General features: G+C 41.5%; 1 protein-coding gene across 1 annotated transcript in view; it reads left to right on the top strand.

The window, feature by feature from the left end:
• LOC104533215 (neural-cadherin-like) overlaps nt 1–21,442 on the top strand; it is a gene marked incomplete at both ends in the record, with an annotated part of 35,219 nt that extends 13,777 nt beyond the window's left edge. Inside the window, 18 exons of the mRNA XM_010182827.1 lie at nt 330–579; nt 3,085–3,212; nt 4,404–4,590; nt 4,746–4,889; nt 6,571–6,854; nt 7,796–9,413; nt 11,075–11,168; nt 11,908–12,092; nt 12,693–12,928; nt 13,919–14,196; nt 15,831–16,045; nt 16,348–16,475; nt 17,230–17,357; nt 17,495–17,627; nt 17,706–17,886; nt 19,379–19,545; nt 20,214–20,478; nt 21,262–21,442. Of these exons, the coding sequence (XP_010181129.1) occupies nt 330–579; nt 3,085–3,212; nt 4,404–4,590; nt 4,746–4,889; nt 6,571–6,854; nt 7,796–9,413; nt 11,075–11,168; nt 11,908–12,092; nt 12,693–12,928; nt 13,919–14,196; nt 15,831–16,045; nt 16,348–16,475; nt 17,230–17,357; nt 17,495–17,627; nt 17,706–17,886; nt 19,379–19,545; nt 20,214–20,478; nt 21,262–21,442 (4,802 nt within the window). The remainder of the gene's footprint in view (nt 1–329; nt 580–3,084; nt 3,213–4,403; nt 4,591–4,745; nt 4,890–6,570; nt 6,855–7,795; nt 9,414–11,074; nt 11,169–11,907; nt 12,093–12,692; nt 12,929–13,918; nt 14,197–15,830; nt 16,046–16,347; nt 16,476–17,229; nt 17,358–17,494; nt 17,628–17,705; nt 17,887–19,378; nt 19,546–20,213; nt 20,479–21,261) is intronic.
• Nucleotides 21,443–21,792: the final 350 nt, after the last annotated feature.

Raw genomic sequence — 21,792 nt, 5'->3', positions numbered from 1 at the left:
GGGTTTTGTCTGTATGTTGCCTGGTTAAAATGTGCAATTCAGTGAAGAAACTGTCCTCTCTTTTGAATTGCTTTTATTTTGGAGGAGGACAGAGGAGGGGTTTCCTTTAGCCAGTGATACAGTTCTTGTTTGGTGTGTTTACTGTTGTCTGAAGACCTGCAGCCAACCTAAAAGCTGTAAAATGAAACTCAGCTCTGCAAACTGTTTCTCTCCTGCCTGTTACCCAAGTCATGCATGTGTGTATGTTCTTGCCATTAAACTGAATGTTTAACACTTGCAAACCTTCATTTCATGAACTTCAGCCATGTGGTGACTCTTTTCTTCTTCAGACCATCAAAGCCACATCCCTTCTCGAAGATCCCAGGGTTACATATAATCTGGAGGAGGGTCAAGTTCCAGAGACTAACATGCCAGTTCGTTTCTATCTGAAGCCAAACAGAGCTGATGGATCTGCTTCTCTTCTAGTCGCTGAACCACTTGACTTTGAGACAACTAAGTTTTTTACCCTGACAGTCCGGGCGCAAAATGTAGCCATGACTCCTTTAGCTTCCTTTACCACTGTTTGTGTGAATGTAACAGGTAAGCTTTGCTGCTGTTTGATATTCTTGTTATTTTTAGTATAACACCACAAATTAAGGTAATATCCATGAAATGCCAACCACCTAAGAACACTTTGTACATTTCTATACTGTAACAGAGAGTTGTGCAGCCATTAAAAAGGTCTATTTGAGACAATTTCTAAGTACAATTATCAAATATAAAAATGCAATAATGCACAAAAGGGCTGTGTGAATGTTTGCGCAACACTAGTGCCTGCTTTTATAAATGTAATTGCAAAGATTTTCTTTTCATAGGAGGAGAAATCTAATAAATGTCTTCAAGCTATTGAAATGAGACATGTATTACTGTTAATATTCTGTGCTGTAGAAAGAGAAACAGCCCAGATAGGTTGGGTTTGTGTTTGATATCTCTTTAGAGGTTTTTATTATATTCAGAGTTTTCTATTGAACACTGAGGTTAAAATGCTAGAAATGAAAATGCAAGAGTCCTTACAATAGGTACAATTCTAAAAGATTTTATCCAACCCTACATATAGTGGGATCTTTTTGTAAGGCCCTACTACATATAAAACTATAAATCTCATATGAATCCCCAGTTTTTGAAGCATTATTGAGTTACTTTTGATATGTAGGCACTTAGATGAAAATATGAATAAGTGAAGTCTCCAGCAAAAACATTTGTCTCCTTTACCACCATCGAAATGAGAGATCTAAGAGGTAATTTGAATGGGAATCCAACTTCCCTGCTTCATTTTATGACAGCATTGTCCTGTCTTCCATAGTCTACCAATGCAAAAACCCTTCAGGTTTGTAGAGCATGGCTGTTTCAAGTCAGGGTCTGAGCCTCACTGTAGGTTATGGAACCTGTTCCTAAAGATTTTTCCTATAGTGCAGTTATTGGTACCAGAATTTGGCAGGAACTTCTTTTTGGTCACAAGCAAAAATCCTCTTTCAAAAAATTAGTATTTCATACGAAAAAAGGCATTTGTAGGAGAGAAAAAAAAAAGCAAGTTAAACACCTTTAAGAAAGAAATAACCACTAGGAAGTTTCATATGCAGATTTGTCCTTTATTTACGCACAAGCACACAGAAAATGAAGTATTTGATAGTGTCTTATTTTCCTTACCTTGCTAAGTGAATTTGCTGAAACTTATCTCTAACAAGACATATTCTCTTCTATAAAATGAATAAATAAAAAAGCCTGTTAGAAAATAAGTTTTCACAGATGATTATGCTTATAAGGGAGAAAGAAAAATGGGGATTTACAGGAGCCCACGCTGGCAACTTTAAAAAAAAAAAAAAAGCTAATTTAGGACATTGGTCCTGCAAATCGTTGTGCGTCAGAATCAATGGAGTCATGTGGCAGTAGTAAAACTAAGTGTGTGTGTAAGGGTTTGCAGAATGAGATATTAAGAATTTTGTTTCCTCTTCATAAAGACAGATGAATCCAAGGAACTGTCATTACAGCTCCTCTGTTTTGGCACTGTGCCTCGACATAGGAAAATTACTTTCCTAAAATGCAGCTGTTAAACTGTGAAAAGTTAAAAAAGATGTAGGAGACTCTGCAGCATTTCTGAGTTTGATTGTCTTGCAGACAAAGAGGAACCCAGGCTGATTTGTTATGGGTTGAGCAGGAGGATGTGATTCCAGAGCAGTTTAAATGGACCCGAGTTGGTGCTGCCATAGTTCTGCTGCCGTCCCTTGTGCTTATCTGCTCCTGTACAGCAGTTTTAGGGAGACAACGTGTCAGAAACTGGCCCTTCAGGACACCTGACGTACCTTTTCCAGTTTAGGTCTCTTGCATTGGATCTGGCAATTACACAGCTGCAGAGCATGTCGGATCGCAGCTAGCCCTTTTCTCTCCAGAAAGTCAGTCTTGCTCAGAGCAACAAAATGAGCACTGTCAACATGTGGCCATGCGGTCCAGCTTGTGGGAAGGGGGATGCCATGGCTTAGAGCAGGATGATGAGAGTGGGAAGCTCAGCATGCTTTCTTTGGACATTGGCCAGTAGTTAGGTGCAGAGAGGCTAATGTGCAACCGCATCCTAAATAATCATTAGGTCCTAGAGCCTAACATAACTCTGGCTCTACTGCCCTGCACAGGCCAGGAAAGACTGTTTTACACACGTTCTTTATAAACTCTATAGACTGCAATTTTAATTTCCAGTGTATGTTAATCAGCCCTTACTAAAATGCTGAAATTAACTACTGTTGTAGATAACCAGCTATTTACAGACTGTCGATGAAAGGCCTGGTCGTGGACTTACTATGAGAAGATCGTTGGTCAAATCATTAGCTGGTGTCTTAGCTGAGCTTAGGCCACTGTCTCCCAGAAACTGTTCAGTGTCTGTCAAATACCTCCTGACATTTGCCATGAAAATAGGAAGACCCAAAGCAAGACTGCTTCTTACTATAAACAATGTGCATTCTTTCTCCAAGAAAAATTATGACTGTGGAAAAAAATACAGTAAAAAAAAATCTTTGAACATTTTCTTACCATGGTCCCCATGTCCTCCTCTTGCAGATGTCAACGATAATGTTCCGTTTTTTATGTCTTCTAACTACGAGGTGTCTGTGCCAGAAGGAGCTGATGTTGGCACATCTGTGGTTCAGGTGTTAGCTACGGACTTGGATTCTGGCCTACATGGAGAGGTTTGACCTTACATCCAATTCTTTTCCTCCCGATAGGCAAGTTTTAGTACTGTCATTAGTGAAGAGAGCAAACAGCAGATGACAGAGTAATGAGCCACAAACACTTCTTACAGCACTTGTCAAGCATTTGTCTAGCATATGCCTGATGTGCATACTATGGGATGCAGGCAGAGAAGATGCTGTTTGTGATCCTGCATCATAGCCGCTCCTCCTGATCCAGCAGCAATGACAAAGCACTGCTGTATGATTCTTGGGGTTGCTCCCATGACAAGCCAAGTGGAAGTGGCTGCAGAACATGTTTCCAAAACCTTGCCTCTTAATCTCATTATGTAATTGACCATAAGTGATTATGGTCAGTTAAACAGGGCCATTTGAATATGGTCAATTAAATAACAATTCATTTCACCCTCACTAGTCAAATGGTTGGGCAAACCAACATTTGACCATCATTATCATAATGACTCAACCCTAGGAAAAAGCAGTGTTATGAAGGAAACTGCTCATTTTCTGTGCATTTTCCTGAGCCTTTTCAAAAATCCTACTAGCTCTTCTGGAAAGGGAGTCTGGCTAGTAGAGATCTGCTGTTCTGTGGCTGTCATTTTGCAACTTCAGAAGAGCAACTTGTGTGGTAGAACTGCCAGGCGATGCTCTGTGCATGACTTGGGGCTGGTGGTGGAAATTTTATTTTCAAAGGAGGAAGCAAAACCTTTGTGGGGGAAAATGTGGATAGTTTTCATTAATGGAGGTTTTAATTTTTTGAGTCCTTCTGAACAGGACTCAAACTCTCAATTAGCCCCATTTTTTTATGAGATCAGCAGCATGGTGGCTTGCTAGAAGCTGGGGACACACCGAGGAAGATGTCATTCCATGCATTCTCTGTCCTTCTGTTCTTCATGATCTTTTTAACTGCTCCTACTGGCAACCATTGGAGACTAGATACTGGGCTTGATGGGCCTGGATATCACTGGTACAGATGTTCTTCTGTTTGAGAATTCTGGTTTTTTTTAATATCAAAATGGGCAGAAGACATAGAAAAATTATGTCCAGATGGGCTATTTTTCCTCTGAGTATTGCTACTTTGCAGACAGACTCAGGAGGCTAGTGAGGTAGGGGGAGGTCACAGCACATGGACAGACAAATTGAAAGGGGAAAATGCAACCTTTTTTTTTTCCTCTAAAATTGCCTTTTTAGGTTCACTACTTGATATTGAAAGATGCTAGTGAGGATTACCAGTTCTTCACCATTGAGCCTACGACAGGAATTATTTCCACCCATGCATCTTTAGACAGAGAGAAAAGAGCCTCTTACTTGATTGAAGTTCAGTCTCAGGACTCATCAGAATCTGCTAGACCTGGTGTTCATGGGCAGCCCAACACAGGTAAAACCAGTGAGGAATTATATATTGGGTAAAAGGTATCAGAGGTTGGGTTTCTTAAATTTTCTAGAGTTGGGGAGTGAGCTGTCTGGAATACAACAAGGTATTCCACCTTTGCCATTTCTAGTCTGCTTGTTCCTCTTGCATATCCTTCTTAGACACAGCCTATGTAAGGATTTTTATCAGTGATGTGAATGACAACACTCCAGCATTTCCTCGATCAGTGTATGAGGTCAGCATTGATGAGGACAGAGAGGTTGGAAGTCCTGTTGTGACAGCAACAGCAGATGATGAAGACGAGGGTGAGTGGACCCTGCATATCTTTCTAAGTCTTCTTAGTATTACTGTGTGTTTTCTGTAGGGCTACTTTCTTCATGGACAAAACAAATCCCTGCATTCAGGAGATGATTAAGCATTTCAAGCATTTGTAAAAGTGAGGAGAGAAGTTCTGGGCACACAGGAGCATTTTGTTCTAATAGGTGCTCAGGTTCACAATGCAATTAGATGCTCAGTTTTGCCAGCTGGCAGTCTCTTTGGGGCAGAATGAAATCACATTGTGGAGCCACAACCCTGCTGTAACTTCACAAGAGGTAACATAAAAACTCCCTCAGTCCTCAGTGCTTGCTTTGTGCTGACTCCTGCACTTTCCAGATCTTCCTGGGAGTCAGTTCTACATATTACTATTGCAAGAAAACTAAACCTGTGTGCTTTTTTTGGTGTGTTAGTGGGTTGGATATATTTGTGGAAGAATCTGAGAAACACTGGAAAGCATGAGCTGACATGGCCAGAAATGAAGACAGGGAGAAGGCAGGAAAAAAGGGAAAGCCAGACCTCCTTTTTGCGCTCACACGTATATCACCCCTGCTGGTATGTAACTGCCCCTACAGCATGGTGAGACCAGATATGCTGAGCCAGTTCAACAGCAAGCACCACCAGTCAGTTCCCATCTCTGCTTCTGCTGTGGCTTTTTTGCTCCTTTCATCAGTTGATCCAGCTCAACTTGCTGGAGGAACACAAACCCATTGGAAAAAAGAAGGCAAGCTGGTGTGTGGGTGACAGAGCCCAAATGAGCACTAGATGAACATGTTGCTGGAAGGAGGTGGGAATTGGCCATTCCTTTCAGTGGCAGTGCTACGATGCCTGTGCCTCTAAATGCCTATGATGGAGAAGTAAAGAGGTCATTTAAAGCCATCTGCTGCACTTGCAACAAGCAAGTGATGCTCTAACTCATGTTGCAGAGGCAGCCAAGCTCTTCCAAGCACTAAAGTTGAGCACAGCCTTTTCACTTTCTTGCCATCCATGTTGCTCTGGTCTTCTCATCCATAGTTGTGAGTCAACTTAAAATGCTGAATGTCTTTCTATTCCTAGCAGTTCACCTATTTAATTCAGGAAATTACTTTCTATCCTGGAATGCAATGTCATGTATTTTTCTCCTTTTCAAATAAGTAAACATGAAGCAGCAAACATTTTTGTTGTTCCTAAACATTTTGCAGCAATTAAAAAACTGCTGTTGTACAGGTGGAATGTTCTTCTGAGACAATTCTTGCTCAAATAGAGTACTTCTGTTATATTTTAGCACCATCCAGTGGTTAAAAAAAAAAAGTTGGCATTTGCAGTGGGAGGCTTGGGAAACATTGAGCAAAAATAGCTTTTAGTATTTTAGTAGTATGTTACTTTTTATTATTGGCAAATGAATGCACAGTAACTTAGAGGCACACAATTCCTTCACTGTCAATAAACGGGTGCTCATCTGTGACTGCATATTGTATTTGTTAATATAAATGCAGACCTAACCCATAATCTACCATATACAAACCCTTCAAATGATATCCATGGATCGTTCTGTTTGTGGACATGTCTATGTTTTATCTCCCACACACACTGTAACGATCTGTGCAAATAAGGTTTCTCTTGGATACATGTCCACTGTGTATAGCTGGATTGAGCATTCAGCGAGTGGACAGGCAGTGCTTTCTCTTGTAGGTGCAAATGCCAGACTAAGGTATCAGATCACATCAGGAAATGTGAAAGGAGTTTTTGATGTGGAACCTGAGGTTGGAACTGTCTTCATTGCTCAACCTCTGGATTATGAACAAGAACAACGTTATGAGCTCCGGCTTGTAGTTTCTGATGGAAAGTGGGAAAACCACACTCTTATCATCGTCAATGTTGTCAATAAGAATGATGAAGCACCAGTCTTCACTCAGAATGAATACCAGGGCAGTGTCTTGGAGGAGCTCACAGATCTGCCTGTACTTGTCCTAAAGGTAAAGCCGTTTGCACAAGCAGGGAAAAACCTGACATTTTGTTCATCTCAATCCCATCCATTCACACAGATCCAAAAAGGTAGTTTCTTTAGGGTGGATGAGCCCTGGTATTATGATTTAGCTAGCAACTTCCTGTAAAGAGAATAAAGCAAGCCTGGCTGAATTTGCATTATAGGCTTGCTTTCTTGACCACATAAATAACAGTTGGTCTTAAGGATCTTTTCCAACCCAAATGATTCTATGATTCCATGATTGTAAATGCTGAAAAAAGTGAAGGCTTTCCTTTACAAAACAGAGTTTTGTGTTAACTATAAGCATAGCGTGGTTGACACATGTACCTCATGCATTTAAGTCACAGGCTGTTCACAGGGTTGTTCTTTGACTCTGGAACACAACCCTCTTCACTGTTTTGTTGTTAGAGCAGTACGTGGCATGAGGACTGCTTGGTTGGCCCAATTAGCAGCCTCCCAAACAATCTCTGAATGCAGATCAGGCACTGGGAGTTCTCTCTGGCCTGTGCTGATAATCACCTTGGATATGTGGCCACCCTGTTTTTGCAGCCTTCTGTTCACTTGGAGAGAAACAGCCCTGTTTGCCTTTGTATTCCAGCTCCAGAGAGTTTCACAAGAAACATTTGCTCAGCAGTTCTATTATTACTTCCCATTGGTTCTTCCTGTAGTTATTTCCTCTTTCCAAAATATACTGGGAAGTAGAATATATTAGTTTGCCTAAACGTGATCTTTTTGTTTCTCTAGGCCATGCATGTTGTTTATTGAAAGAGTACTTGACCTGAATGACTCAAAACATGTTTGATGTTTGCTGTTTGCTGTTAAAATGCATGCTGTTAATATAGCCTGCACAATACCAACTACCATCAATAAAAGACCAGTGATTTTGCCTTTTCTTCTACTTACATGCTTACCTGCTGTGGCTTGTTCCAGGTTTCTGCAACAGACCCCGACCAAGCGGCTGATCAAAATGCCATTAACTATTCCCTGCATGGACAGGGGGCCAGTAGTGAATTCAGCATCAATGAGAACACAGGCGAGATCAGTGCAAATAAAAGGTTAGACCGTGAGAAGCGGTCAACATGGCGCTTTCTTGTTCTTGCAACAGATGAGAGTGGAGAGGGACTGACTGGCTTTGCAGATGTGATCATAGAAGTGAGGGATGTGAATGACAATGCACCCCTTTTCCTCTGTGTGTTGGATGGCTGTTTCATGGGCCATGTCCCTGAGGATTCTCTGGCAGACACTTCTGTCATGGAAATGACAGCAGTGGACCTCGATGACTCAAAGGCTGGTACGAATGCTGTGCTAACTTACAGCATCATTCAGAATGTCCAAAATGAAATTAATCTGAATTTGTTCTCAATTGACTCCGTTACTGGCACCATCTATACAGTGCTCGGGTCCCTGGATCGGGAGAAGGAAGACAAATACCTTGTAGTGGTTGAAGCCAGAGATGGAGGAGGGCTTACTGGGACAGGCACTGCCACGATTTTGGTGACTGATGTAAATGATCATGCTCCAGTCTTCCTGCAAGGGATCTACACAGCATTTGTCTCTGAGAATGCGAGTATTAACACTGAGGTGGCAGTGGTGTCTGCTGTGGACAGAGATGAAGGAGAAAATGCCATGGTGACATTCAGCATCCTTGATGGGGACAACGACCGCAAGTTCTCTATAGAGACAGATGAAGTCAACAACTGTGGGTTTATCCGGCTACGTAAGCGGATAGACTTTGAGAAGCCTCATGAGAGGGTGTTCAATTTGACTGTGAAAGCAGAGGACATGGATTTTTTCAGCATCGCTCACTGTGTAATCTATGTGGAAGACTCCAATGACCATGCTCCTGTCTTCTACCCCCAGTTCTATGAAGTGGCTGCACTGGGGGAAGATGCGCCAGTTGGCACCAAAGTTGTTCAGGTTTCTGCCGTTGACCTGGATTCTGGCCTGAATGGGAGGGTTTCTTTCCACCTGCTAAACAAGTCAGACCCAGGTGGCCAGTTCTCTGTGGCTAGCGATGGGTGGGTGATGGTTGCAGGACTGCTGGATCATGAGACAGTGACACAGTATCAGCTCATTGTCATTGCCACTGATACGGGGCAGCCCCCTCTGACTGGCAGTGCCACTGTTTTAGTGACTCTGCAGGACATAAATGACAATGGGCCAGAGTTTGAGGCTCATTATAACCCAGTGGTCTGGGAAAACACAGCTTCTCCACAGATTGTCCAAATGAATGAGACCTCTACTTTGCTGTACGCTAAGGACCGAGACACTGCTGCTAATGGAGCGCCTTTCTCCTTCCGCCTTCTCAGTGATTTTGATGGTTTGACTAGCTTCAACCTGCAGGACTTCCACAATGGAAGTGCTTTGCTCACCGCGCTGCGTACCTTCGACAGGGAGGTGCACAAGGTGTTCTACCTGCCCATCCTCATCACAGACAGTGGGATCCCACCTATGAGCTCCACCAACACGCTGACCGTGAATATCGGGGACCAAAATGACCACCCACATTCTGCTGGCTACATGGAGTGTCTCATTTACAGCTACGATGGTAAATGACTCCCTGGTGCTTGCTTCGAAGTGTAACCGTAAGGCCAAAGGAGCAGCTGTGGGAGAAAAAAAAGCCCAAAATTCACAATGCTGAGAAGTAATGAGTCTGAATGCTGAGAACCTTTTTCTTCCTCCTTAAACCTTTTCCCTTCTCCAGATCGAATTCAGTTTAAGTGAATACTCTTAAGCTTTTTCGTGAGTACTCTTAAGCTGAACTCGTGTAAACTGCCTGAGACATTCACATAAGCCTCCAGCTGACAACTGCTGTTATGGGGGATTTTCTGTGAATGTTGGCTGCAGACAGTGTGAGAGAAGCCACCTTCCCCTTCTTGATTTGGCAATTAGGTAGCACTTCTCTTGTGATACAGGGTCCCCACATAATAAGCCCAACAGCAAAATAAGCCACACAGGTAAAAATATTTTGGGGTGCTTGCATCCATGTGGGCTCAGGTCATTCCTTCCTCTTCTACCCTGCTGTGTATCCTAGGGTTTGGCAGCATATTAAATAGATTGTCTGTTGTGGGCACACTAGAAACTACTTCTGTGCAGATGCTGTTGACCATTTATTTGTACTGTATTGTTCTGCCTGTCATGTGCTCAGTCTCAAGTTCAGCTTATTGTAAAGTTTAAAGCAAGTCTGGTTGCTATTTGCTGAGAAACTCTGCTTGTAGCCTAAGTACCAGACCGTTTCATTAAGCCTGAATTCCCTTTGAGTTGCCCCTTTAAGGGTTAAACTCATCTGTACTGTCAATGTCTGGGAGGGATATTCAGATCTTTGGTTATTTAAAATATTAAAGAGAGAGAATCAGAAGGCTACTATCATGTTGTATGTTACATTCATATAATGTGGGAATCAAACACCAGGGCATCCTGTGTACTGTCTCCTGCAAAATATCCAGTGAATGTTGCCACAGTTGCAGGAGATGTACAGTTTTCTCTCCTTTTTGCATGCAGTCCCTCAGATGAAAGGGTTTGTGCTGTTCCCTTTCACAAGGTGAAGTCCCACATTTTCTCCTCTTATTTGTGTATCCTTGATTCTTTACTCAGTAGGTGTATGAAATAGCTTTTGTAAAACAAAAAAATACTAATTTGTGAGCTTTGCTGAGAGGATGCAAAACCAGCAGAATATATGCTGCTTTCCATCTCACCCTGAAGTCTCACCATCTACTCAAAATATGCCTGGTTACTATATTTTGGACATCCTCTTTATCTTGCTATAATTTCCTCCAAATTGCTATTGTTTTTTGCCCTTTATAACCCAGTCAGCATTTTGGCTGTTTATCCTGCCAAACCTCAGTCCCTGTCTAAGTAACACTGTGTAAGTTCATTGGATACTGCAACCAAAATAGCAAAAAAGAGTATTTCTGATGTTGTTTCTGAATCTCTCTTACATCTTTCCTCAGAGGTGGTTTTCTTTTTTTTCTTTCTTGTCTGCTTTGCATTGCAACCACCTGTTGAATTAAATCTATGTAGCCATACAGCAAACACCTGATAAGCGGGGCACCATGTAGTATTTGCAAACTGGTGCATATCTTATCTCAGAAACCATCATAACTATTTTTGTAGAAGTTTTAAACTTAAATGAGTAGAGCTTGAATGCCCAACCTGTTTGTGTATGTGCGAGAGGTCTGACCATGCCACTTATATGCTATGTTGGTTTAGGTATCCTCCCCACAACTGTACTGGGCCAAGTCCCTGCCCCTGATGATGACGACTGGGATCACAAAATCTACCAATTTGAAGGAAAAACATCCAGGTATTTGGAGAGAAAAATGGAAGTTGGGTGAAGTGTATGGAAATCTTGCCTACACACAAAACCATAAAAAGTATTTATACTGACTTTTTTTGAAAACAAGTATGCAAAAGCATTTTGTTGATTAGATGCTTGTGTGTAGCTTTCCAAAAGCTCTTCTGACTGTGAGGCTGCAGTAAATAATGCTGCATGCCAAATTGATCTGCTTCCCATTGCCTGATGGTCTAGAACACTGTTCTGAATTCCCCTTCACAGTCATACCCATAATCAGTCTCAGTGAGCCACTACAGAAAAAAATCCTACTAGCTTCCATCCTCCTTCATCCAGGCTCCTGGAGAGTCAGTGTTTCCCTGTCGCCACTGGTTTCAAGACCTTACTTGTGACTGGGGCTGAGATGTACATGTGCTATTCAGAGGTTGTCACTCTCAATGAATGTGCCTAAACTTGGAGTTCACAGTGTTTCCAAAGTTATGGCTATAGTAGCTTGTGTCTTCCTACACAGTTAATATGGCAGAGAACCAGGAGGAAATGTTCTTGATTTACTGGTGAAGAGTCATTAGGAGCCAACAGCAGGCAATGTAAAAAAGTTCTGTTCTGCCCTGTCCCTTCATGAGAGAACACATCTGCTTACTTTGATAGCTTTCCCAAAGCAAAGTGGATCAGAAAAACCATCAGTGATGACACTTACTACTTAGCTTTTGAACTTCTCATAGCTTGTTCCTTGGCTTAACTCTTATTACAGGTACTTTATCCTTAATGATAACTCAGGTTTGCTGACTATTAAAGAAGGAACCCCACCAGGAACATACAACATAAGAGTTAGAGTTGTTGATGGAGTCTGGCCAGATGTTGTCTCAACTGTAAAGGTTATACTGAAGGAAATCAAAGATGATGCCCTGCATAATGCTGGTTCTATACGAATAAAAGGTAAGCAATGTGATGAAGTATGTTAAGATCATAATACTGAAATCTACCTCTTCAATGTTACTGCTGTGTCACTTAGGATTCTGATGCTCTTAGACGTGAGATGAGAATGAATAGTTTTCTAGGTAAGAGTTTGAAAATATGTGTTTGTTTGCATGGTCTTCTGACACTACATGTGAAGGAGCAATCTATGGAGAAGAAAGACAGCAAGAAATGCATGTCTGATGCAGAAGACAAAGATGAAAGATTTCTATACCAGCTTTTTAACAAAACAGCAATATATATTTCAGGAAAAAAACAAGTGTCTGCCTGAAATTCAATAGTCTTTGAGGAAAAGTAAAATCTTCTTAAACATGTTTCTGATTTAAAATAATAATGATAATAATAAAATAAGAGTCAAAAAGCTTTAGAACACAAATCCTGAGCAGAAGCCAGCATAGAAAATTTCAGAGCCTAAAAATGAAACTACTCCTGAATTTGCAGTTGAGTTCATTTTCTGCAACCTTAATTTTTATTCTGTGGTGTTCCTCTTTTTTATTGCTACAATAGTTGATGTGTGTATAAGTAGATATGTGTTTGTCATGTTTTTGTCTTCTATTACAGATATCACTCCAGAGGAGTTCATATCTCAGTCTCCTGAAAAACAGAGTAAATACTACCAGATGAAGAAGCTGCTTTCAGAAATTATATCAGTCCAACTGGAAAATGTTCACATTTTCAGTGTATTAAACAGCCCAAGTCAAACCCAAATGGCTGATGTTTGGTTTGCAGTTTATGGTCCATCTTATTATTATAAAGCAGAAAAACTTAATGGCAATGTAGCAGCCTCCAGAGCATGGGTAAGTATCTACATATGAAACCACAGCATCTTCTCATTGTGTCTGTTCAGATAATATCCATTGGCTAGTGAATGCACATACTTAGAATGACTGAGGGAGTAAAGTGTGAGAAAAATTGATATTTTTAATCAGTGAAGTAAAACTGTCCTCCAGCATTTGTATTAAAGGTTTCATTATGAATGTTTTAAAAGCCAGCCTATAAATACATATTAAGTCACTCAAACACAATGAGCTTTTAGGAATGTGAACATGCTTTTCGAATTGAAAAGACTGTAAATGTTGCCTTTTTACATGGTGTTTTAATGTTTCAGTATTTAGTCCTCTACACAGATATGTTCTGTAGCTGAAACTCACAAACCAGTCAGATGTTCCAACTTTCTGAGTCAAAAGGGTAAAGAAGTAAAATAGCTGCTCTCCAGTCGAGAAACAGGTTGGAAATGGGCATTGGCAATTTAGTAAAGTTCCTGTACCTCTTGCAAAAAAAGGTATCTATAAGAGTTAAATTACTCTGTTGGAAATGTGTCTGTTGGTATGTAGAGGCTGAAATAAGAGTCATGTTTAGGATCACTGCTGCAGTACTAACTCACTCTTGCCAGAAAAGGTATTTCTTCATTGCCCAATGCCTGTCCAGTCTTCCCAGTATTTTTAACATAGAAGTCAAGATAAAAAATACAGCTCAGATGCTATGTAAATAAACCATGAGAACCATCAGCAATTAAAATTTATATCCATCCATCTTATAATGAATATGATTATATTTTTTTCCTCTGAGATCTTACTTGTGCTATAACTGATTTATACCAAGGCTTTTGCCTTAACAGATGCTGGGCTGAGCTGCATTTGGCTAGACAGGGTGATGCAGATGTTGGAAGGAAGTGCCACAGCAATCAGTTTTGAAAATAATTAAGACTTGGGCTTTTCATTGCTGTCATTTTTTGAGTTTCCTTTCTGTGGAAAAGTCAAATGAATGCAACTAATTTTTCTCTACAGCTGGAAAACATCTTGGAAATAAATATCACCCAGATTGGCATTGATGAATGCTTGACTGCGAACTGCTCTCATACCAGTGGGTGCCTCAGCAAGCATGAACAGAACCATGTGCCAACAGTAACCACAGCTGAAAGCATTTTGCTGCTGTCTGTGACCGTCCTGAGTCATGCCCTGTGTGGCTGTGCCGCTCGGGAGAGTCCTCATCTCTCCTGCTCCTCATACCAGACAACCCCTTGTCTCAATGGTGGCACGTGTGTGGACACTGATTTAGGCTACAGGTTGGTAAAGCTTTTCCTGGTGTGCAAACAAAATGCTTCTAGTTCAGTCTGTAAGGAGGATGACTGGGAGCTGGAGAAGGCATCATTGCATGTCTTCTCACTGTGGTAGATCTGTGTATTGCTGTACTTCATGCACAGATCTTGCAAACAAACCTGTTTTCATGTAGGTGCTTAGGTTTATCACAGTCTCCAGAAAAACCCTGGGAAGTTTGCAGGCTGCACCAGTTCCATTAATGTGACTCTGCAAAATGCTCTTATTTTGTGCAACCTACCTTAATGTCATTAAACATTTTAATCACATCACTTATGTCACTTAATAATCTCTTCTTCACATTTCTTGCCTCATTTTTTCTCCAAAAATGACATTTCATAGATAAAATATTATAAAGATTAAGTAAATGATGGGACTATACTAGCTCAGAATGAGCCTGGTCCCTTTCCAGAAGGCAAGCAAGTTTGCTGAAAAACGGTCATCCCAACATAGGAAAGCAGAAGCAACTGGCCAGCCTTTTCTGAGCACCCTTGATAGGGATTACAGGATTCAGACTGAAGCTGCAGGCGCTCTGTTCATGGTAAAGATCTGAGTCTGAGATTGCTGCTCAGATCTAATCAACCAGGGAGATTTTGCTGCCCAGAAACACTTGGTAGGTGCTGCCACCCATCATTTGCTCAGCTCTGAGGTTTCTTTGCTTCTGCTCCATTTTCAGTAGCTTTGTGAGTGATCTTTTTCTGCATCCTACTCCTGTTATTCTGCTCTCAGTAGAAACTAGCAAACTATGGGAAGCAAAACCTAAGAAACAGGGGCCCGGCTGGTCTCCCTCCCTGTCCTCCTGCCCATTTCTGTTGCTCCTTCAGTTCCCCCTTACGGGTTTTGTAATTGTCATGCTGTGATTACTCTTTTCTACAGAAACCCTAGAGGAAAAGAATCCCAAGCATCTATTTTTGATAGCGTAGAGGAAATAAACCAGCAAGTAGCTTGCAATAAGAGTGAAGATGACAAGATCCACGACTGTCACACCTCTTCTCACTTTTTCTGGGTGACATTACCTGCCCACACCCTTCCTCAGGAGATTCCGATTGGACACAAGAGGGAAATTTTTCACTGTGAGAACAATCAGCCATTGGAATAATCTCCTCAGGGAAGTGGTAGATTCTGCAACATTGGACAGGGTGCTGGGCCATCTTGTCTAGACCATGCTTTTGCCAAGAAAGGTTGGACCAGGTGATCCTTGAGGTCCCTTCCAACCTGATATTCTGTGATTCCTTTGCTTTCCTTGTCAACATTATAAAGTCTTTAAACAAGCTGATAACTAAGCCTAGTGAAAAGTGGGTTTCTTTTTTTTTTTGCTGAAGAGATCAGAGGTTTTCAAGTGCTTTGTGTATTACAATAGCTCCGTCATTTGTTCACAGAATATTCTTGCATAGACATATGATCATTTAGAAGTAAAGCTAAATTGTGTTTGTACAAACAAGTCAATAGGGGAGGCTTTATGACAGGAGTTTTGGTAGTGCTTAACCTGCGCTATGGCCTAGGCAACATGGGCTTCTGTGTTTAAAGTGGAAAGTCCTGCTGTGGGAAGAGCCCTTCATGACTTCTGCTTGAATGGTGGATTTTTGCTGTTATTTTCTAATAGGTGCAAATGTTCTGCAAATTTCCATGGACCAGACTGCCAACAGACAAAACACAGCTTCAGAGGCCACGGTTACGCTTGGTTCCCTCCCATTAAGCCCTGCTTTGAGAGCCACATCTCCTTAGAATTTATCACTGAAGTCGCTGACGGCCTTCTGTTGTACCATGGACCGGTGGCACGAGGGCAGCCTGGAGAACGGGAAGATTACATCGCATTAGGTTAGCAACTTAAAGCATATTTGTTCTTTGTCTTTGTGTGAAGGTGAGATTCTACTTATAGTTGATAAGAGGTTGGTTGTTTTTTTAAAAAAAGGTTCAGAATGTTAGTTTTGCTGAATAAGAAAAATGCAGAACAATTTACCAATATTCCCAGTTTGTATCCTATGTCACTGTGAAGATGTTGGATTTTTTTAAACTGGCTAAAAAAAATTTCCAACTAAATCTAACTGTAGCAATCAGTTCAACTAGGTTTGAGTGGGAACATAGTTCGTGCATATCTGATAAGTGTCTTTTCTTTACAGAGGTCTCCAGGGGTGTCCCGTCACTGACCATGAGCCACAGCTCTGGTGAGCTTTTCCTGCAGCTGTCACGAAAAGTTAATGTTGCAGATCGCCGCTGGCACAATATAAAAATTATAAATGATGGAAAGGCAAGTGTAAATGTGGACAGTCTTGTGGAAACACTGATTCATGTAGCTACTTATCCTTTCTGAATCCGTCCTCCCTCCTGTAGAGCTCTTTTCATCAATCAGTCTTTCATCATCTCTGCAACAGCAGGGATTGAAGTTTGTCAGCTCAGATGCCCTCGTAGTCTTGAGGCAGTGAAGCAGAACAAGGCCTGGAGAAATCTGGTCCAAATTCGAAATTACTTTGTTTAATAATCCTATCTATCATTTAGACCACAGAGTTGTGATAATCCAGGGCCTAAATGCTTCCTGGATTGATAGAATGAAATACCCTTCATTTCTCCGAGTGAGAAACTGCCCCATCAAGTGACTTTAGACATGCAGCACAATGCCAGGTTGCCCTTTCCTCTCTTCCATAAGACAAGCTAGGGACCATGTCAAAATCTGGGTCAGGGAGCCCAGAACACCATCTGCTTTGCTAGATTGTCTCTGGGTTCCGATTTGGCAGAAAACTCCCAAGAAAATCCCATCTTTCCACTATCATGTCAGTGAATTGGCATGGTTATGGTAGAGTCATCTTGCTTTTGCGTGGCTCCTTAGTTATATGCCGTATGCAATAAACTTCCAGATTAGTATGTAGGAGTGTTTTATTATTTTAATAAAGTTTCTCACACTGAAATTGCTTGTTACTACTCCTCCTGCTAAGTGAAAGAAAATGTGTCGTTAAAATGTATGCACATCTCTGGATGCAATTGTTTTAAATACTGCCTTTCTCCAGAAAGTGAAGCTGATTCTTGATCACTGCGTAAATGTCTCAGTTAGAGGTGGTGATAGTGTCACTAAGAAGATCTCCCAAATGGACCTGGCTGCCTGTGAAGCCTCTGAAGAGATTGTGGGAACTCAGAGGTAAAAAAAAAAACCCAACCTGAATTGGAAACATAACTGCTCAAAATAGCTAAGGAAAAGGGAGAAAAAAAATTCAGCCAAGTTGCTGTATTTTGCATGTCACTAATTCTTCCTTTCTTTCCCTCCCCTCCCTTCAGCATGAGTATGCTCTTCAGTGGCCATCAGCCCCTGCAGCTGGGTGGAGTTAAGAAGACTTTGCCTTACCACGATTCACAAAGGCGCTTCAGAGGGTTTGTTGGCTGCATCCGCAATGTCATTGTTGATAGTAAGGTAAGGCTGCAAAGACCAGTCCTGTGTTTGCTGTTAATTGTAGACACCTGCTGTGACCCTCTCTTTGTCCTTTTCCAGGTCTATGATTTAGAGCACCCTGCAGAGTCCTTGAACAGTGCTCCCGGCTGTGTCCTTACAGATGAAATGTGCCAGAGCGGTGGGATGGCCTCCTGTGGCATTCATGGCAAATGTGTTGGTGGTTGGGATTTCTTCCACTGTGACTGTTCCCCAGGACATGCTGGACCAGCATGTGAAAAAGGTACTACTGCTTCTAGGGAGAAATTAATGGTGAGGATTTGTGGGAAGAGCATCAAATGTACTGCTTTAAATTTGCCACAACTTTGAACTGAGTAGCCTAATAAGACCATGCTGTACTCTGGGAATGATTTAGATCTGCAGTGATGTAAAGATTTAGCTCTTGTTGAATAAAGATCGTGTCACAGATGAGGGCCTTATTGAGACCTGCTGTACTTTACAGGGAACACAGATGGGTTGTTTTGTCCTTTTCTCCTTAATTCTCAGTGGTGAAAGGTGAAACATTCTGCATTGTGTCTTCTTCCTCTGATCATACTGATCAGAAAATGTAGTTTAATTAGCATGGTACTATTTGTCACCTTGCAGTTGTTGTAGGACCAATGAGGTTACCAGCTTAGTATGTTCTCTCTGTGGAACCTGGGGCCACAACCCTCAAGTCTTTAGACCCAATTTTCTATCTATAAAATGGGGATAATTGCATTTGCCTCTGTCACTGAAATGAACTGAAGGTTGTGCAATGTCCCTAGACCACAGCGGTGGGTGCATGTGGGGACATAATACCAGGCTGGCTTCAGCAAATGTTTTATCCTGCACAAAATCAGCATGAAATATGTATCAGAGAACACAAGCATGTGAGGGTGGATCATGAAAACCTCAGAGACGTTGTAAGAAAGTGCAAAATTTTAGCACAATTAAAAAATTTAGGAAATAAATTATTTAATTCCTAGTAGCCCACAGCCATGTTCAGGGTACAGGGAACACACACTGAAGTTGGCTTTGTCCTCACTTTATTAATACCTTCAGCAGTCATTGCTCTGAAGCATAAATCAGAACTGAGTTACAGGTATTTATTGGACTTGCCTTGCCTTCTCCCTCTGGGTACAAGGCACAAGTGATGGGGGTGATCATAACAGTCTATAATGAGCATCAGTGCCTCATAACTCTGAGGGCTTTGTGTAGTCAGTAATATCCTATGCAGGCAGCCAGATCCTCTCTTCTTTTCTCCATCTGCTACACAAGACTTGAAAGGTGTGACAGTAAATTACTCAGCAGAGTAATTATTTGTTATTTAATTTGTTATTCATCTGTTTATTATGACCACATAAATTGTTAATATTTGTTTGGTTATGTGTATTAATGTTTTGCAGACAGATTATACTGGTTTATAAACATCTACCTAGATTTAAATCTCACTCTGTTTTGCATTATCTTGGGATGCTGGTTGATAAGCCCAGCTGCTAAATCAGCTCCTTCTCCTCACCGCTGTGGGACAAACCAAGTGCTCAGAAAGTAATTACATGAAATCCATAAGTCATATCCTGATGTAATAGGAAAACTTTGACTGGTTCCAGCTTCTTCTAATATATTGGACTGCAAAAATGCTGGTGTTCAGCTGATGCTTTATGAATGGCTGAGCTGTGCTTACAAGGAGCAGACAGCTGGGGACAGGAGTCAGTAATTTTTGAGATTTTCAGTTTTGTGTGTGTTGTGCTTAGTTCTTCCAGAATGGGCTTTTGGAAGGGACAGTTGGATCCATTTTGAGCCTAGAAGTATCCTCAGCACTCACAACACTCGGATCCAGCTGATGGTGCGCACCCGCATCTCCCACAGCACCCTTCTCAGTTTGGCCTCTGCAGATGGGAATTGCTACATCCGACTGGAGGTGAGCAGTCCAAATGTCATCCTGTTTCATTGCTCTTAATTTGTCATGGAGTACCTCAGTAAGAGAAAAGGATGCTCTTTCTGATTAAGGACACTTATTCATTAATGTAATAGAAAGCAAGAATTTTCCACATGAGGGTAACTACACTCATTTGTGTTGTCCTTCTCAGTATTACCCTTTCATAACATAAATTCTAGCTGTTTCACTGCAAAAGGTACAGATGAATGCACGTGATACATGTGAATGAGGAAGACTGTTTTGTCTTATTTGCCTTTTCCCTTTGCCTGTATCTGTCTCTGGCTATAAAACTCTTCTCTACATTTTTGTTGCTGTTGAAAAAAGCTATTTGGGTCATATTAGCTAGACAGAGGCTTATTATTTCAATTGAGACAGGAGGGCCAGCAGGGAAGACTTAGAAGTAGACATCAACAGGGAGAAGACTTTTAAAAAAGGCTCGTCTGAGTTAGAAGAGTGACTTGTAAAGAAAAGAGCTGGTAATTCCTGGACCTGCAGTTTTCTTGTGATAAGTTTTGACTGGGAATAAAGCACTTAAAAGCAAGAGTGCCACTTTCGTTTAAAAAACTCAGGTCCATTTGTTGAGGCAGGACTGTGTAATAACATTTAGAAGTGCATTTCTGTTATTAAAAGGCTTTATTGTCTTCCCCTAGGTAGTTGAGGGTTTCTTTAGCGTTAACTTCAGCTTGGGGGACAAAAATCACTCTCTGAGAATGAGGACATTGCGTATAAACAATGGCCAGTGGGTTCTTCTGACCATGGAGCGCTACAACAACGAATTTACCCTGCGTGTTAACAGTGGTGGAGGTGATCAAGAAGTGACCTCTGTCTTGGGTACGAATAGATGGTTTGAGATAGATTGGGCAAGCATCGTGCTAGGAAACCGCCTTCCCAGTCATTCAGAGAGTGATTTCCAAGGTAAGTGACATGATGGGTTCCCAAAAAGAGGGAATTAAAGCTTAAAAGTGGTATCTGTGAGTGTATTGGAGAGTCTAAAACTCAGGTAAGAATTCCCATCGAGACTAGTGTACACATTAAATCCCACCTCCTCTGCTAGACGATTCAGAACTAATATTCAGCTCTTTATATGCCATTGTATCTGGTTCTAGTGAAGATGTGAGATTTCCTGTAGATATTAAAAAAACAGCACTTCAGATTTTTATTTCCCATGCCAGAAGATCCAAGCAGGGAACTCATGCTGTGATCTTCACTCTCTTCTTGCCTCAAAAGGCTTTAAGGAACAGATACAACACTTCCTGGTGGGAGGAGAAGGATTTGGAAGACAATTAACAGCACACTCTTCATTTCCTGGGGTCAGATGCTGGGCCTGGAGATTGTTACTCAAAAGAAGACAGCTTTTTTGATTCTGTTGCTTCTCATTCAGACCTACCTTTAAGATTCTATTTTAAATCCAGATTCATTTAGTGGAGCTGTTCTGGTTGATAGCACAGTTCTGCTAAATCACTGCATTGGTACAACCAAACTGTTGTGGAGAAGTATTGTCAATCTGGAGAGGGGCCAGAGCACATAGGCACATGTCCTGTAGATCTTCTGAAATAAAACTGCTAAACAGTATAAGGGTTTTTTTAAAAAAAAAGTTTTTAAGTTTTCTACAATGCCCTAAGGTCTCCTGGGGTCAAGGCTTGAGGTGGGGAAGTTGCTAACTCAACATATTTCTCTATGTACTCTGCTTTGATGCAGGTTGTATGCGTGATGTCCAGCTGAATGGTCAACCACTTCTTTTGGAAGGCAAAAGCACGGAGTTTGGCTTAATTCTGAAGCGGCAAGGTGTCACGATGGGATGCCATTCCAGTGCCTGCAGCAGCCAGCCCTGTTACAGCCCTTTCCTTTGTGTAGACCTGTGGAGAAAATACGAATGCCGGTACATTAAGCTTTTGTTTTCATCCAGGGGTGATTGGGAAGCTCTTTCTTTCTGCTAGTTCAGGCAACTTGCTTCTGACAGTGAAACTCCCTGCTGCTACTGGCCAGAGAGGGGCATCCCACGGACAAATCCTGCTCTCCATCTCATCTCCCGTCATGGACCAAACTTGCCTTTTCCTGCAAGTCTGATACTGAACCTATTTACTCCACTGTTATTCCATGGTGAGAAGAAGGCAGACCAGTAAGGAAGTTAAATGCTGTTCGATAAAAAGCAGATTGCAAAAGCTTTGGTGTCTCTTTCTCTATGTGAAAATACATATTCTGATATCACAGAATCACAGAATCGCTCGG

Source organism: Mesitornis unicolor, unplaced genomic scaffold, assembly GCF_000695765.1.
Source record: "Mesitornis unicolor isolate BGI_N332 unplaced genomic scaffold, ASM69576v1 scaffold16234, whole genome shotgun sequence".
Taxonomy (NCBI): domain Eukaryota; kingdom Metazoa; phylum Chordata; class Aves; order Mesitornithiformes; family Mesitornithidae; genus Mesitornis; species Mesitornis unicolor.
The sequence above is the reverse complement of the archived record's forward strand: the minus strand, read 5'-3'. Positions and strand labels throughout refer to the sequence as shown.